Raw genomic sequence first — 15,372 nt, 5'->3', positions numbered from 1 at the left:
CCTTGAGCGCGAGCGAAGCGCATTTGACGAGGAGCGTCCAGACTTTGCGCACACGGACTGAAGTTTTGAGTTTAGTTTCAGCTTTACTTCCAGCGCCTCCAATTACCGACTGGTCTACCATGTCCAACAAAGAAGAAAGACAGGAAGCCAAATAAAAGGCCGGACTGGATGTGACTCATGAGAATTATGCTTCTGACTGTAATTTACTGAGTGGGAGCGCGCTCCTCCGGGCTGTGGTGGATATATGGTTGACTCAAGAACCCGTAACATTCGTGTTATACTTTGCTTCGAGGGAACTTAACTCATAACTGTTGTGATGGAGAGAAACATGTTTTTCACTTGGATGCTGTTGTGTGTGCTCGTGCGGCCCACGGTTACACAGAACCCCGCACCTGAAGGAGGTAAGCTCCCCCAGATGGATATGGACACAAGTGATCTTATAGAATCCATTTTTAAAATCATTATTTTAGGAAAACTTGCCAGAAGTTGATTTGGAGTCGATGAATTCGAGCATACAAAGTATAAAATGAAATCAAACTCAATATCTGTATTTTATTTTGTTTTTTTTAAGTAAATTTTAATGCATTGGTGGCACATAATATGAGATGCAATGACTTTTCATTAGATGCTGCTGGAGGAGGTGGGGGGCTGCTGTATGGGCTCAGGGAGGATCAGGGTGGGGTTGATACTACACCCGTGTTCTCAGTGAAATGGCACCACTCCAGGTATTGGATTGTCAGTTGATAAAATCCCACAGCCTGGGGCAGTGGTTCCCAAAACGATGGGGGCACATGCAGGGACCACCCAGGCGGCCTGAGAAAGGCTTCAAGTGCTCCCCATAAACACAAAAAAGGGCTAAATTCCCAGATTATTGTCAACTGATGAAATCCCTTGGCATTACAAGCAGTGATGTCCAAGAGAAGGACAAAGCAGTCCCCAGATCGACTGAGAAATAGTTACAGTTTAATTATTATGTCATTAATTTAAGTAATAATAAAATGAGAAGAGAAAACTGAGAGCAAGAATGACTGCAGTTTTAGTTTTCCACATCTATGATAATAATATCAATGATAAAAATATGAGGGCCACCAAGAAATACTAAAATCTCTCTTTATTTCCACACTGATGTAGAGGTGAGGCACTCCTCAGTGAGTTTTTAGGCTGATATTAATATATCTCTGTAACTGTTATCAATTCTAATCAGAGTCACCAAAGTGACAAAACAAATGTTATCAGCTGGTATCACAGCAGTTCCTAAGTACATTCAGCACCCGAGGCAAGCTTCCCAGCCCCACCCTGCAAAAACTATGCTTTTTTACAAGAGATACATTGAAATCAACACAAATGAACAACATAGACACACAAACAATAACACAAATAACAAACAGCAGGGTTTCCCACACATTAATTTATTTATGGCAGCATATTACGATTCAAACATCTGCCACCTGGACAATTTTATATTACGTTGTACATTGCACTGGTTGCACAGAGTGTGCTCTGGGCACAGAAGGAGCAGTTGAACGCCAGGCACAGTAAAAGCAAAACTTAACTGTTAATTAAAAGTTTTCTTTCACCACTCACCTCTGCAGCAGCTGCTTCTCTTAGCCATCAATCTGATCTAATCAGCTCTGAATGCTGCTGCGCTGCATTCACAGATTTTTAAATACATCCGAATTTAGAGAGGGGACACATTTTTTTTTTTTTGTAAGGGACACATTCATATGATTAACAACAACATTTTTAAACATCTCCACCAGCACACTGACGTCTTCTGTAGGAAACACTAAATTTGTAACAGTTTGTAGAATCTGGTCTTCTTTTTCCTTTATTTGTATTGTGCCCCATAGGCTTTCACCTTTTCATTTTCTCTTACTATTACTATGATGATCACTCTCTGACAAACACATAAAGATGAGCTGCATTGCCATGACTAGAGGTGATACCCCTAATACAGATACACCATTAGCATTCGATCTTTGGCTCATTTTCCCTCATGTTCCATTTTTTAGTGCTTAAATAACAAACAAAAACAACTGGGCGGCCGCCTGTGTTTCCTATAGGTAGCTCCTCCACCACGGTGCCTTTACACCCTGCAGTAAATTTCATGACCATGAAGCGTCTGAGAGGCTAAACTTGGTGGTGACACCGAGGAGTCTGTCAGTGAGAGCGGCTCTTTCTGACTGCGTTAACATAGCAGTGAGTGAGATGCTATGTCACTTTGCTATTTCCATTAATAGGGACCTGATGCGACTGAACCAACATAGCGAACAGTAATTGGGCTTTTTATAAGTGCACTTGCTGACATTACTGTCAACCTTGTATGACATAGAGCTTACACAATCCCACAGCCACAGAAAGTCACTCGATGTATGGATAATTCTGGGTAATTTAAAGATAATTAAGGATCAAGAATGGTATTTGACTGTTGTATTCTTTACTGGATGGCTGTTTTGATTGGTTGTCTGGCTTTATAACCTGTTCTGGACATGAAACGCTTAAAATTCCTCTAATCTTAAGCAGCACACCACATGCTTATATTTGTGGTTTTCATCTTTATGCTACATTTCCGTACATCCATCCAGCTCACAAAACCTGTGTTATTCAGGTCTGTTTATGCATGTTTCAGTTAGACGCTCCCATGTGTTCAGCAGTTTGCAGACCCCCTCTGCTCCCGTAGTGTTTTACTTGGACCACATGAGGTTTTTACACTTCATTTTTCCACCCTCACATCACCCAAGCGCTGGTCGTCCCCCAAAAAGTCCGACTTTGCGATTGAAAGCTGCAGACTGCATTTAAACACTAAAGATAAACAGTGTCCAGACGTCAACATGTGGTTTTTAGATAAAGGCATACCTGCACACAGGTAGAGGTGGGGAGGGGGCCTGCGATATGGAGCGGCCCCCTCGTTCCAAAGTCCAAACAACAAGACAGATGTAAGGAATTCTTTCGGCTGATGGAGAGAAAGGCAGTCTGCATGTGTGTGTACATGTTTGATTGGTGTGTGTATACATGCCTCGCGGCCTTCTCAGCTTTCAACACCACTGAGTCTTATCAACACCTCATGTCATGTGTTAGGCAGTGAAATTTAAAAAAGGAAAATGAGAGTTTCTGAAGGTGTCAGGGTGTTTGAGTCGATGCTGTAATTGCAGTCTTACTAAACCTTTGAAACCTGAAGCAACATCACTTTTCAATCCGTGCTTTCAAACACCTTTCACAGGTATTTAAATGTTTGAACCTGAAGCAAATTCGTGCTATTTATTTCAAAAACATGGGGAAGAAAGGCTATGAGGAACTTGGTAATTATTAGTTAAGGAAATTGTTTTTTGTTTGTTTGGGTTTTTTTTTTAAAAAGGGAGAGAAAATTTGTTAGGAAAAAAACAAGGGCAAAACTACACTTAAAATGATCATAATTACATTTTTAAAATTATTTTTCAGAAGTAATCATTTCGAAGCACTTTCCAAATCTTGTTTGTTTGTTTTTCCCCCTTTTTCTCCATTTTTGTTTGTTTTTGTTTGACTTTTTTGAGTGTTTGTTTGTTTGTTTTTTTAACCCTTTGAAACCTGAAGAAATTGTCTTGATTTCTTGCAAAAACATGGAAAGAAGGCAATGAGCAACAAAAGAAGAAATTACCCTGAAATTAGCAAGAAATTTTTAAAAAATCTACTTAAAAACAAATAAAAAATAACAAAAAAGAAACAAACAAACAAAAGGAAAAGAAATGACAAAAAACAAAAAAAAAACAAACAAGGAAAACAAGACTTGGAAAGAGTTCTGAAAAGTGTTTCATACTTCTGTAACATAGTAATGATAAATATCATTTTCACGCTAATATGCTTAGAGGTAAAAGGTTTAAATACTTGTGAAAGGCGTCACAAGAAAAGTGATGCAGCTCCAGGTTTCAAAGGGTTAAACTAACTTTCAGGGAGTTTTCTTGTACTTTTTACTAATTTCTTGCAAATTTTGCGGTCATTTCTCCTTTCATAGCTCATTTCCTTCTTCCTGTGTTTTATAAAGTCATCAAGATAATTATCTCAGGTTCCGGAGTTAAACTGTAGTAACCTAGAGGCAGCCGAAGGGCTCCATCTCTCAATATATCTCTCACACATTTATTTTCTTTTCTCTTAACCTCTGCTCTCAGATTTTAACAGTGGGCGTTTTTTTTTTGGACGGCTGCACAATCTGCAACTAAATATTGCTTTTAGATGCTGTCTCTATTACGGCTGCTTCTTTTGTTTCTCCCTCTGCTCTGTATATGGCCATCCAACATTCCTCCTCGTCTCTGGCATGGAACTGCGAGCACCCCACCTCACCCTCGTCAGCCCCACTCCTCTCCATTTAACGCCTTTTATTTCATCTTGTCCCACCTCCTCTATCTCTCTCTCTCTCTACTCACTCTCTCTGTGCAGCTAAAACCCAGCAGCTACTGTTTTCTCCCCCCTCCTCCTGTCTTTTGCTCTTGGCATTTGCTTTTAACTGGTCCTCTGTTACGAAATATGGAAAACTTTGGGGGGAAAAAATTCACTCTTTGGCTCAGTGCTTGAAAGCCTTTTATCTGTTGTCAGCCTCTGAAGTTATCGCATTATTTTGTATTTCCTCTGTTTGTTTTGATTTCTACTTATCTTCAATATCATTTCTTGCTCCTGCTTTCATGTCGATAATGTAAAAGTTTTGTGTTGTTCCAAGAAAGCGGAGGGAGATTCCAAATGTGTGTGTGCTGGTGAGGCAGGAGAGGGAACCTGTGGAAAAGTAAAGTAAAAAAGGAATCACAGAGGGAGTTCTCACATTATTTTGAACTTTTGATTTGCATATTTTTCTTTTTTCTCCACAGTGCTGAACTGCTGCGAGGGTGACATTCTCTTCTTATTGGATTCGTCAGGGAGTGTATCCTCCTATGAGCACTCCCGCATGCTCTCCTTCTTGTCTGAGCTCCTCCTCCCCTTCTCCCTGGGAGAAGACCAGGTGAGGGTAGCACTTCTCCAGGTGGGCACCCAACCACGCCTTGAGTTTGGCTTTAATGCCCATAACACCCAGAGCAGCCTTCAGGGAGCTTTGAGGGGCACCAAACCTCTCAGGGGGGACACCAACACAGTGGGGGCACTAAAAATGGCAAAGGAGTGGGTGCTGAGACCTGGGGCAGCAGATGGGGCCCGGGCAGGGCTCCCCAGAGTGCTGGTGTGGTTGACGGATGGGGTGAAACCAGGCGATGTGATTGGACCAATGGCTGAGCTGCGGGAGGAGGGTGTGGCTGTGCTGGTGGTCTCCACTGGGCATGGCAACTATCAGGTGTTGAGGCAGGTGGTGACTCCACCCGTGGAGAGCCACCTACACTTTGTGGACATCGATGATATGAGTATCATCACAGAGGACCTGCGGGACGCCATTATTGGTGAGTACGGTGTGGGTTTGTTCAAAATATTTGAAGCCAAAATGTGCCACCAAAATAATTATTGATTTTAAGTGTTTAATAATATTCAGATAATAATCTGTGAATTTATGTTTCACAAATTTAAAAGTGGAATCACAAAAGAATACTTAGATTTCATTTTTCTTTATTCAGTTTATCAATAGGCGGATTTCCATTAACCCTCAAACTGAATATGAGATACCCCTAATGGAAACACGTCAGTTTCATGCGCTACACTTCTCCAAGGACGCTTTCCCACCATATGTCCTGCTGACATATGAGTGCAGTGTGAAGTATAAGTGATTAGCAAGCCAGTGGGATACACACATAAGTACTTGCATGTACTAACATGCAAGCGTGGCTGGACTGTCTTCCTCAACAAAAAACAGATAAGCTCAGATCACAAAACAGAAGGATGTTAGCTGTTCAGGATGTTTTCTGCTATATCAGTGTTCTGACTTTTGTATACAACTCATTTAAATGAAAAAGACCCCTCTTTAAATATAATGAAACAGAAATTATGGTTAAGCAGTGGGGGTTTAACAATAAATGGTATATTTGTGTCATTACTTCCATCCAGACACACCTCCTTCCTTAACGCTCAAACAGTGCTAAAAAGAAAACAGACCCCAGGCCCCCGAACTGTTTCAAACCAAAATCTGAACTGTGCCAGACTTTGTGATATCATCAAATATCACATTGTTGTCCAAAAAATCATTATACTATCCAGTTGCGAAAAAACTTGTGATTTACATCCCTATTAAGCAGGATGGAAGTCAACTGTGTGATGGAACAGAAGTATTTTATTACTCATTTAGAGGAAGAAGAAATACAATTATTAATCGTAAATGTAATGATTTTATTTACTTTTTCATTTTCACTGCAACATTTAATGCAAATATCAATCATCAATTCAGAATTCTTTCCTTAAATTTATCAATTTATTAAAGCAGAACTTGGCAGTATTTTTATATCAATAATTGATCAATTTACTGTGTCCGAAACCACTCCCTATTTGCCATACACTGCAATATATTTACTGTCTGTCATTTTGTTTGACTGTCCAATTCTGAGAATGTAGTTTATGCTGTAAAATTATATAGTGCCCTTAAGAATTCCCACAATGTAACAAAAAAAAGTAGTAGTGTCCATGATGGCATGGGCTCTACTTTCTGATTGCTAGCACTTCCTCAATGCAGTACTCTGCACTTGATAGTCCACCACTCATTCACAGATGTATCACATGTCTCTGTGCTTGTCCCTAATTCCACACATGCTCCTGAAGACAGTGAGACTAAATAGGACGCCAGGACACTGGGAGTGTCCGTGTGCATGTGTAAGAGTCCCTGTAATGAGATAGGACGATCTATTAATGGATTAATGATTCAACTTCCCTTGCGTCCTCCAACACTATTCAAGATATGATACATATACATATACATATACATATACACACACACACACACATATATATATATATATATATATATATATATATATATATATATATATATATATATATATCAGGTCGGGCACTTCTCTGGCCTGATTAGGTAACCACCATAACACTCACAGGGGACCCCTCAACAATTATACAGTATGTGCTACAGCTGTAAGACATGATGCATGGTATAAAAAAGGCTTTTACACAGCCAGGAGACACGCATAAGCCTGTGCTTAGTGCTTAAGGATCTGATCGCAGATATCAGTGCTTCTGTGGCATTTGTTATTTTGTTGCAGGGCCTCACTGGGTTGGCTATTTCAAGTTGTCTTATTGCAAGGGCCATGAATGCATCCAGAAACCCAAGTCTGGCTGTCTATGTGGGTGGCTGTCTGCAGCCGAGGCATTTTTAGCACTCTGTCTTCTCCTCTTCCCTGTCACCATCCTTTCTCCATGTCTTTGCACAATTTTAACTTATTTAATTATAATCCTGACAGTAACTTCATTCATCTTTTTTTTTCTGCCCTGATAGAGATCATTCGAGCTGAGCGAATCACCGTCCGTGACGTCTCCACCAACTCAGCTACGCTCCAGTGGCGACCCGTTCTGTCTGGTTTGACTGGCTACTATGAGATTCGCTTTGGTCAGGTTCCGACTGGAGGAGGTGGTGGAGGAGGAGGGACTGGGACCAGTCCGAGCACCGGTGGCAGTCATTACCAGAGAATAACCCAGTCTGCAGATGCCAGCACAGCCCGGCTGACAGGCCTGAATCCTGACACCACCTACACCGCCACACTGACCCCGGAGTCCAATGAACAAGCATTTAACACACTCTCTGTCACCTTCACTACAAAGCCAGGTTGGCATACTTCCTGTTTACACATTGTGTCATAACAACATAATTACTGTGCTCTTACTGTGCCACCTGCTATAAATCTTATCATTGGTCTGGTTAGAGTGCAAGAAGGCAAACATTCACTGGTTCCAACTTCTCAAACTTAAAGGGACAGTTCCACCCCCAAAACAAAAATACACATTTTTTCTCTTATCTGTAGTGCTGTTTATTAGTCCAGAATATTTTGTTGTGGACTGTCTAGTGTTGGAGATATCTGCCTTAACGATGTCTGCCTTCTCTCAAGTATAATGAAACTACGTAGATGACACTCGGCTTGTGGTGAGCAAAACACCAAAAAATGACATTTGAAAAACTAGACAGCAGCGTCTCCACAGACCTTGCTGTAAGTAGTTTAAAGTACTAACTATTTTCTGTCTACCAAACTTCACCCATCAACCATATCAATGTCCAAAAGGAAGTGTGCGTCTACTCACTAGTGACAGCACAAAATGTAAACATTAATGGCGTCCTCCTCGGCTGAGGTGTAACGTTCGCCAGCTAAGTGAGCTCACGTGAGCTAGCAGTAGATGCACACTTCCTTCTGTAGTTGGGTAGATTGAAATTAGTTCTTATATGAAACTACTAACAACAAGGTATGTGGATTATCTTGATCAAGATTTCTGTAAAGAGAAATTTCTTTTTAGATTCTTTTTTTTTTGTTTTGGGCTTTGAGTGCTCCCAGCCAAGGGCTATCTAGTTCCATTATACTGGAGAGAAGGCATCTCTACATCTCTCTGTTGGGACTTTTTATGAGCACTATTCACTATTGCTTGATATTTTATTTTAAAATAATGTTGTAATGGTTTAAAAAAATTGCCAATAATCTGGCACAAATTATAGTATAGTGACATTGGAAAGGAGGTTTAAACCAGATTAGATGTTGACCTCTGGCAATGTATTTTTGGCTTTGCTCAAACACAGCAAAGGTACATACAAACAAGTTAAACACTACACACACATAAAAAAAATGCACAAACGTACAATATACAAGTTACAATTGTGCAAACAGGCAGAAAGGAGCAATAAATTATTTAAATAATAAAAGACAGCACATATTACAAAATAGAAGTTTTCCATAATAAAATTATTATTAATTAAGTGTCCAAAGTGTCTCGAACTATTCTCTACTCTTGTTATTTAGTTTTTAGAAAGTTCTCATAATTTTTCTTCATGTTATTTTATACTGAGTCAGTGTTTTTCCCTGTCTCCCCACACTTCAGAGGTGCTGAGCCCAGCTGTGGTAACAGTCTCTGATTCGGGGCAAACCAGCGTTCGGGTGAGCTGGGGTCCTCCTCAGCCGGAGTTGGTCACAAGTTACTACATCGAGTACTCTGCTCTTCCCAGAGGCAAGCTCCACGCTGCCACCGTGAGCCGACTGCAAAACTCCACGCTCCTCAGAGACCTCCAGCCAGATACCACTTACTTGGTCACCATTACTGCCCGGCACACCTCGGGCAAGGAGAAGGCCATGTCTGTCAAAGTGTGCACTCAGGAAGGTGAGCTAAATGAAAGAATGCAGGTAGTGATCAAGGATCCGTTCACTGCAAACTTATCCTAAGCCTGTGCAGCCTAGTCCTCTGTGGGTCTTATATTTCAGATAATTACTATAGTACCATTCAGGTTTGACCACTCCAAGTGCAGTTATGAGCAGCTAGAGGAGCTTGAGCCAGTCCCTCACATTTTTCTACTGTACAAGCATATCTGTTTTTTCCTTTTTATTCATATCCACATTTCTAAAACTCTCTTCTCAGTTCTCTGTACTTCTGATATAAACTCCGACTGACATCTTTTAGGGTCTCTGTTGATCCTTGAAAAGTCTTAAAAAATATTAAATTCATTAATTAAAAAAATAGAAATAAAATCTTAATCTTTCAAAAGTCTTAAACATGCTCAGACATGAGAAGATTTTATTAATCATTTATCTGACACTGCATTGTAAAGTCTCAAAATAATTGGTAACATCAATTTATTGTTAAATAATTTCAATAAATTCTGTTTGTTAATCCAGTCATAATCTGAATCTAAATAGTGGAATCTCACACGGAGACTGATATTTCCCACTGCAGTCAGTAAACCAAATAGATACTTTTATAATAATATATATGTTCATTGTCTTTCATGTGTTTCACTCTCAAAAGGTTTTTTTTCAACATTTGATGCAGATTATCTAACTTTTTCTTTTCAAAAGTCATGTTTTATGTTACAATAAATATTTAGGCAAAATAAAATTATCCTTTAAGTTTGGTTATTAGAAAGTTGTCCTTAAACTCTGATTCTGAGTGGCATTAAAAAAGTCTTAAATCTTGCCTTAAGCTGCAGGAACCCTGATCTTTGTGGTCTTCTTCTGCAGTGACCCCCGCCCTGGCAGACCTGCAGCTGACCACAGTGGGCAGTGACTCAGTGCAGGTGGACTGGAAGAGCAGCGTAGGTGGTCTGAGGGGCTACTGGCTCACCTGGGAGGGACAGCAAAGCTCCATCGGCGGTCAGCGCTCCTCTTTCTATTTGCCTCCCGACTCTCTGTCAACCCGCCTCACACACCTGCCCCCGGCAACTAGGGTGTGTGTGTCACCCATTTACCGGACGGCGCGAGGAGAGGGCCTGTGCTGCACGGCACAGTTCCATTCAGGTGAGTGGTGACAGGATATGCAACCATTTTACACCATGAAGTGAATTTTTACCTAAGTTTGGTCAGTATTTATAGGAATAGTTTGAAAGTGGGAAATGCACATTCTATTACAGTTTAGAGAGTTTTATGTAATTCTTGTAATTATTTTTTTAAGTCAATTTTCTAATTTTTACTATTTTTACTGGTATCTTTACTTTTTACTCTGACTTTTATCACCACCTGTGTTTTGGTTGTCTAAACTTTGAGCTGCATCCCTTGTCTGAAAACTGCTCTATAAATAAAGTTTATTATTATCAATATTATTTTTAGAGTTTAGAGTTTACTACACAGCGCCATGATGAATTTAGCCGAGTTTAGCATAAAATCTAGAAGGAGGGAAAACAGCTAGCGTCTCTTGAATGTCAAAAAATCCTCCTCCCACCAGCATGCCTGAAACACACTAATTAACATATCGTTTTTCAAATCCATATACAATGGTTATAGGCAGAGTTAAGTGGTATACATTTTTGTTGATAAACAACAAGTAACTTCCTAAAATCTTGTCTGCAGACCCTGCTCAAAAATGCTGGAAGGGTGGATAAGTTGTCATGAAATAGTTAACCAAGCAGTCCTTCTGAAATCACATATTCTTGTTTTTACATTTCTGTTTGAGTTTGGATTAAACAACTGAGATACAACCAAATACTGTTTTCTGTGGCAGATTGCTTAACTTTGGAGGGAAAACACGAGCTGTTTCCACTCTAAGCAAAAAGTTAGTCACTCTGGAAAATATGCTTACTCACCTTCTTTCCAAGAGTGACATTAGTAGATTGATATCACTATTACATCAGATGCTAAGCATCTAGTAGAGACTCCAGAAGGTTACTGGCACTGAGCAAGAAATTGTCCAGCGCATAACCACCATAAAACGATGATTTGTCGTTTTAACACTTAATGTTTTGTACAGGGAAAAAAAGAGACAAGACCTGTTAATTAGCAAGCTTTACAGGTGCTGGTAGGAAGATTTTCTTGGACTGTGAACAGTTTTTAGTGTTTTTTTTCTTTCCTTTTTTTTTTTTTTTACCAAAGTAGTAATCCTTAAAACAAACTTTTTAAAATGTAATCTTGCCATATAAAGAACATTTTGAATGTAATCATGCTGTATAAATATTTTTTTAATGTAAGCTTTTTTTTAAAATATAAATTACATTATTTAAATTTAATCTTGCCATAGGCTATAAAATGACTTTTTTTTTAAATGTAATTTTTCATTGAACCATAAAGAAAATCCCATTCACTTCTGTTTATTGTTGGAGTAGACCATTGACTGTGTATAAAGATGAATGCTGTATCTTCATCCCCCCTCCCCCAGTCGTAAGCAGCGCCATTAATCACAAACACACCGATTTCCACACACACACACACCTGCCAATCATGACATCACACCCCCTTTTTATAGCATCAAATAACTAACTAAAACCAAATTTATCAGAAAAACTAACAATTGAACATACAATATAAATGTAATAAGAACTACATAAAATAGCATAAACAATCTTTGTAAAAGAAAATTGGTGTGCACTTTGGGTATTTGGTTTAGCCCATGTCCCATCTGCCACCATAGAGGGGGCGGGATTTATGACCTATACTGCAGCCAGCCACCAGGGGGCGATTAAGATGTTTTGGCTTTACTTCTGGAGAGCTGTCATGTCATCCATCTTTATTGTACAGTAGCTATAGAAATCACACAGACAGGGTTTTAAAAACCATGTATTCATGTCTGTGCACCACTAGAAGTAATAAAAAAAAGTGTTTGTAATTTCAGTGAACAGACCCTTCAAACTGAGATATGTTTATGTTGAACTGAATGAATTTGTTGTCTGATAGCAGTGCTATTAGATACAAGCAGATTAAAAACATAAAACTTTGACCTTTGCCTTGACGTTTTCTCCCTCTGCCCTTTAGATGCAGTAGCATACGGCTACCAGTCATAGCAGCCACGAGCTGCAAGTGCACCTTACCAAACATGGAGGGACGATGGAGAGATGAATTTTGACTTTCATCCATAATTCTTTTCCGAGCCTCTCCCCTCTGTGGAAATCATCCAGGAGAGATGTGTGGTTTGGCATACTGAGCACTCATGTGGAAGCCATAGACACTTTAGAGTGGTCTGGGACAGTGTGGCCGCATGTTGACGGCTATAATCTGCAACAGAGAGGACGATTTGCTTTTCATTTCTCTTTTTTCTCATCTGGTTTACACCTGTAGTACATGTATAATGTTTCAGTTTAAAGATGTAAGAAAAGATGTTTCTTGGGTCTGTTTTGCAGATACAGAGCAGGGCATGCTGGGAATGTTGGATGTTTTATGTAGCTTGTTTTGGAGAAAGTCTTTGCACCATATGTGGGCCTCATGCCCCAAATCAGCTTTTTTTCCCTCAAATCTTGCTAACACAAAAAAAACATCTGATTTACATTTATAATGAATACTTATGAGTTGTACTTAAGTGACTTCTCTCTCAGCACATGCTTGATATATGTGTGTGCACACTGGAGCGCAACAAGGGAATGTTAACATGAGGGCTTTAATAACAGGATCTTCAGGATCGCTTTGAACTTAGAGAGAGAAATTACGAACAGACCGTCCACATGTTCTGACTGAGATGCTGCATATGATATAAATGTGTGTAACTGAGAGTAGTCTTGTTTTGGTCTCTCCATCATTCATATTTATTAATCAAGAATCATGTAAGTATGATAATTAATAGCGTGCAGTATTTACATACAGGCTGTTTACATATTAAGACTGTTACCTTTTTTTTAAGTGAGTCTCTGCTGCCCCCTACTGAAAGGATCATTACAGGCTTACAACTGATCTCTGACTGGTCATCCTCTCAGAGCAAATGTGTTTAATGTTGGTTTGCCACGTTTGAAATTAAATATGAGCTTGCAATAAAGTCCTTTAATAATTTTGTTTATACTTATTGTATTTTATTAGTATAGTATAGGGGTCAGCAACCCTTACTATATAAAAAAATGTCTGGAGCTGCAAAACATATTTGAGCCACATAATAAAAGTAACACAGTCAATTAAGTCTAAATTAGCCTAGCAACATCACTAATAGGTCGAAATAAGCATTCATAAGTTAATTCAATAAGTTTTACCTGAATATGGCTTCTCTGCAATTAGCTATATATGATTATTTTATACTTTAACCCTTTGAAATCTGAGCAAATTGGTGTATTTCTTTAAACACATGGGGAAAATACATTTAGCAAATTAAAAACATATGACCCCAACATTTGCAAGAAATTAGTAAAAATGCCAAGAAAATTATCTAGAAAACTGCAAAAACAAACAAACAAAAAAGGGGGTGTGGGGTGTAAATACAGTCCTTAAAAAGTAATAAAACATAATTTGCAATGTAGAATATAAATATAATATAATTAATGTAATTATAAATACCTCAAGGGAAATACGTTCATCCAGACAAATAATATTGGTAACACTAGTAGTTTCTATGAAAATTTTGTGTTTTCATTTTTTTCAAAATCCTGTGAAACACAGCAGTTTTCAAGTTTTATGTAGTTTGGTAAAAAGTATGAAAAACTTATGGAATACAATACTGTGAACTACAGCAGTCAAATCTTATTCATTATTTCACATTTTTCACAGAGGTCTTAAACAAAACAGACAGTGCACTGACTGTTTGGCTGCTGAGTGACAGAAAAGGAGCGTTTTCTGTATCTAGGCTTCCCCCTGCAGGTAAATGAAAGCACTGTCTGCTGCTCAGATAGTGTGTTAAATGTTTGAAACCTGACTCAACATAAATTTTCTTGTGTTGCATTCAGACACCTTTCATAAGCTGTTTGACCTTTTAAAATTGAGCAGATTGGTTGAAATGTCCCACAAATTGCAAAAATGAGTAAAAGGTAACAATAAATTACCTAAAAAAGTGTTTTCTTTAAAGATGCTAGGATTTTTTGAAGATATATAAGTCCAGAAAGGTATATTTATAAAAATATTATATTTAAAATTCTGTATCAGAAAAATACTATATAAGGAAAATGCATTTTTAATTATTTTCAGCACTTTCTAAGGTAATTTTTAAAGACTTTTAAAACCCTTTTCTGTGCTTATTTTCAGGTAATGTTCTTGTACCTTTTTTGCTTTTTTTTTTAGAATCAATGAATGAATACAACATGGCAACAGGTTTAAACACAATTTGTCATACAGAGTGCATGTGTTCAAAGTTATTTCATTGAGTTCTCCATAATTTATCATGTCTCTCCTAAGGCAATCCTGATTTTTTGTTTCATTTATTAATTTATTTATTTTAGAAAATGCTATTGCTTCCAGGAACCTTTATGATGATCTGAGAGATGACACAATTAATCAGACCATATTTTTTTCTTTGCATTGTAAAACTAAACGAGAGCTATCATAGACACAAATACAACACCAATGACATCACTTTTCTTGTGCTGCTTTCAGTTGTCTTTCACAGCAATTTTTACCTCTGAATCCTGAGCAAACTGGTGCACATTCTTTCAAAAACATGGGAAAAAGGTAATGAGCAACTTGATGAGAAATGTTCCACAAATTGCAAAAAATTGGTAGAAAATTAAATTTAGAAAATTATGTTTTAAAGATTGTAAAACTGTATATAAGGGGAAAGAATAAAGCTAAGGAAAAACTACTTTAAAATAATTATGATTACATATTTAAAATTATGTTACAAAATTACTGTAATTTTTAAGCACTTTTTTAGGTCATTTTCTTTTTACATTTATTTTTTATATTTTAAGAAATTTTCAGATAATTTTCTTGTACATCTGACAAATATCTTCTAATTGTTTTTCTTCACTTGCCGATTGCCTTCTTCCCAATTTTTGAAAGAAATCAAAACAATTTGCTCAAGGTACTGAGGGTTAAGATCTAAACAGGAGCACCTGAACGCAGCACCGACTCGGGTGCAGTTACTAGACCAGCACAGTGGGGGCGACAATCTACGCATCCTGTT

The 15,372-nt window shown here is 38.3% G+C and overlaps 1 protein-coding gene across 1 annotated transcript; it reads left to right on the top strand.

Moving 5' to 3' along the window:
- vwa1 (von Willebrand factor A domain containing 1) lies at positions 1-13,328 on the top strand. The gene is made up of 6 exons (XM_042492479.2): positions 1-401; positions 4,833-5,390; positions 7,382-7,708; positions 8,965-9,240; positions 10,095-10,370; positions 12,315-13,328. Exons 1-6 carry the CDS (start codon positions 317-319, stop codon positions 12,341-12,343), a joined length of 1,551 nt encoding a protein of 516 aa, XP_042348413.1. The 5' UTR covers positions 1-316; the 3' UTR covers positions 12,344-13,328.
- Positions 13,329-15,372: the final 2,044 nt, after the last annotated feature.

Source organism: Plectropomus leopardus, chromosome 9 (genome assembly GCF_026936395.1).
Source record: "Plectropomus leopardus strain MGB_pleo_1.0 chromosome 9, ASM2693639v1, whole genome shotgun sequence".
Lineage (NCBI taxonomy): Eukaryota > Metazoa > Chordata > Actinopteri > Perciformes > Serranidae > Plectropomus > Plectropomus leopardus.
Note: the sequence above shows the minus strand (reverse complement) of the source record. Positions and strands in the feature narration are given on the sequence as shown.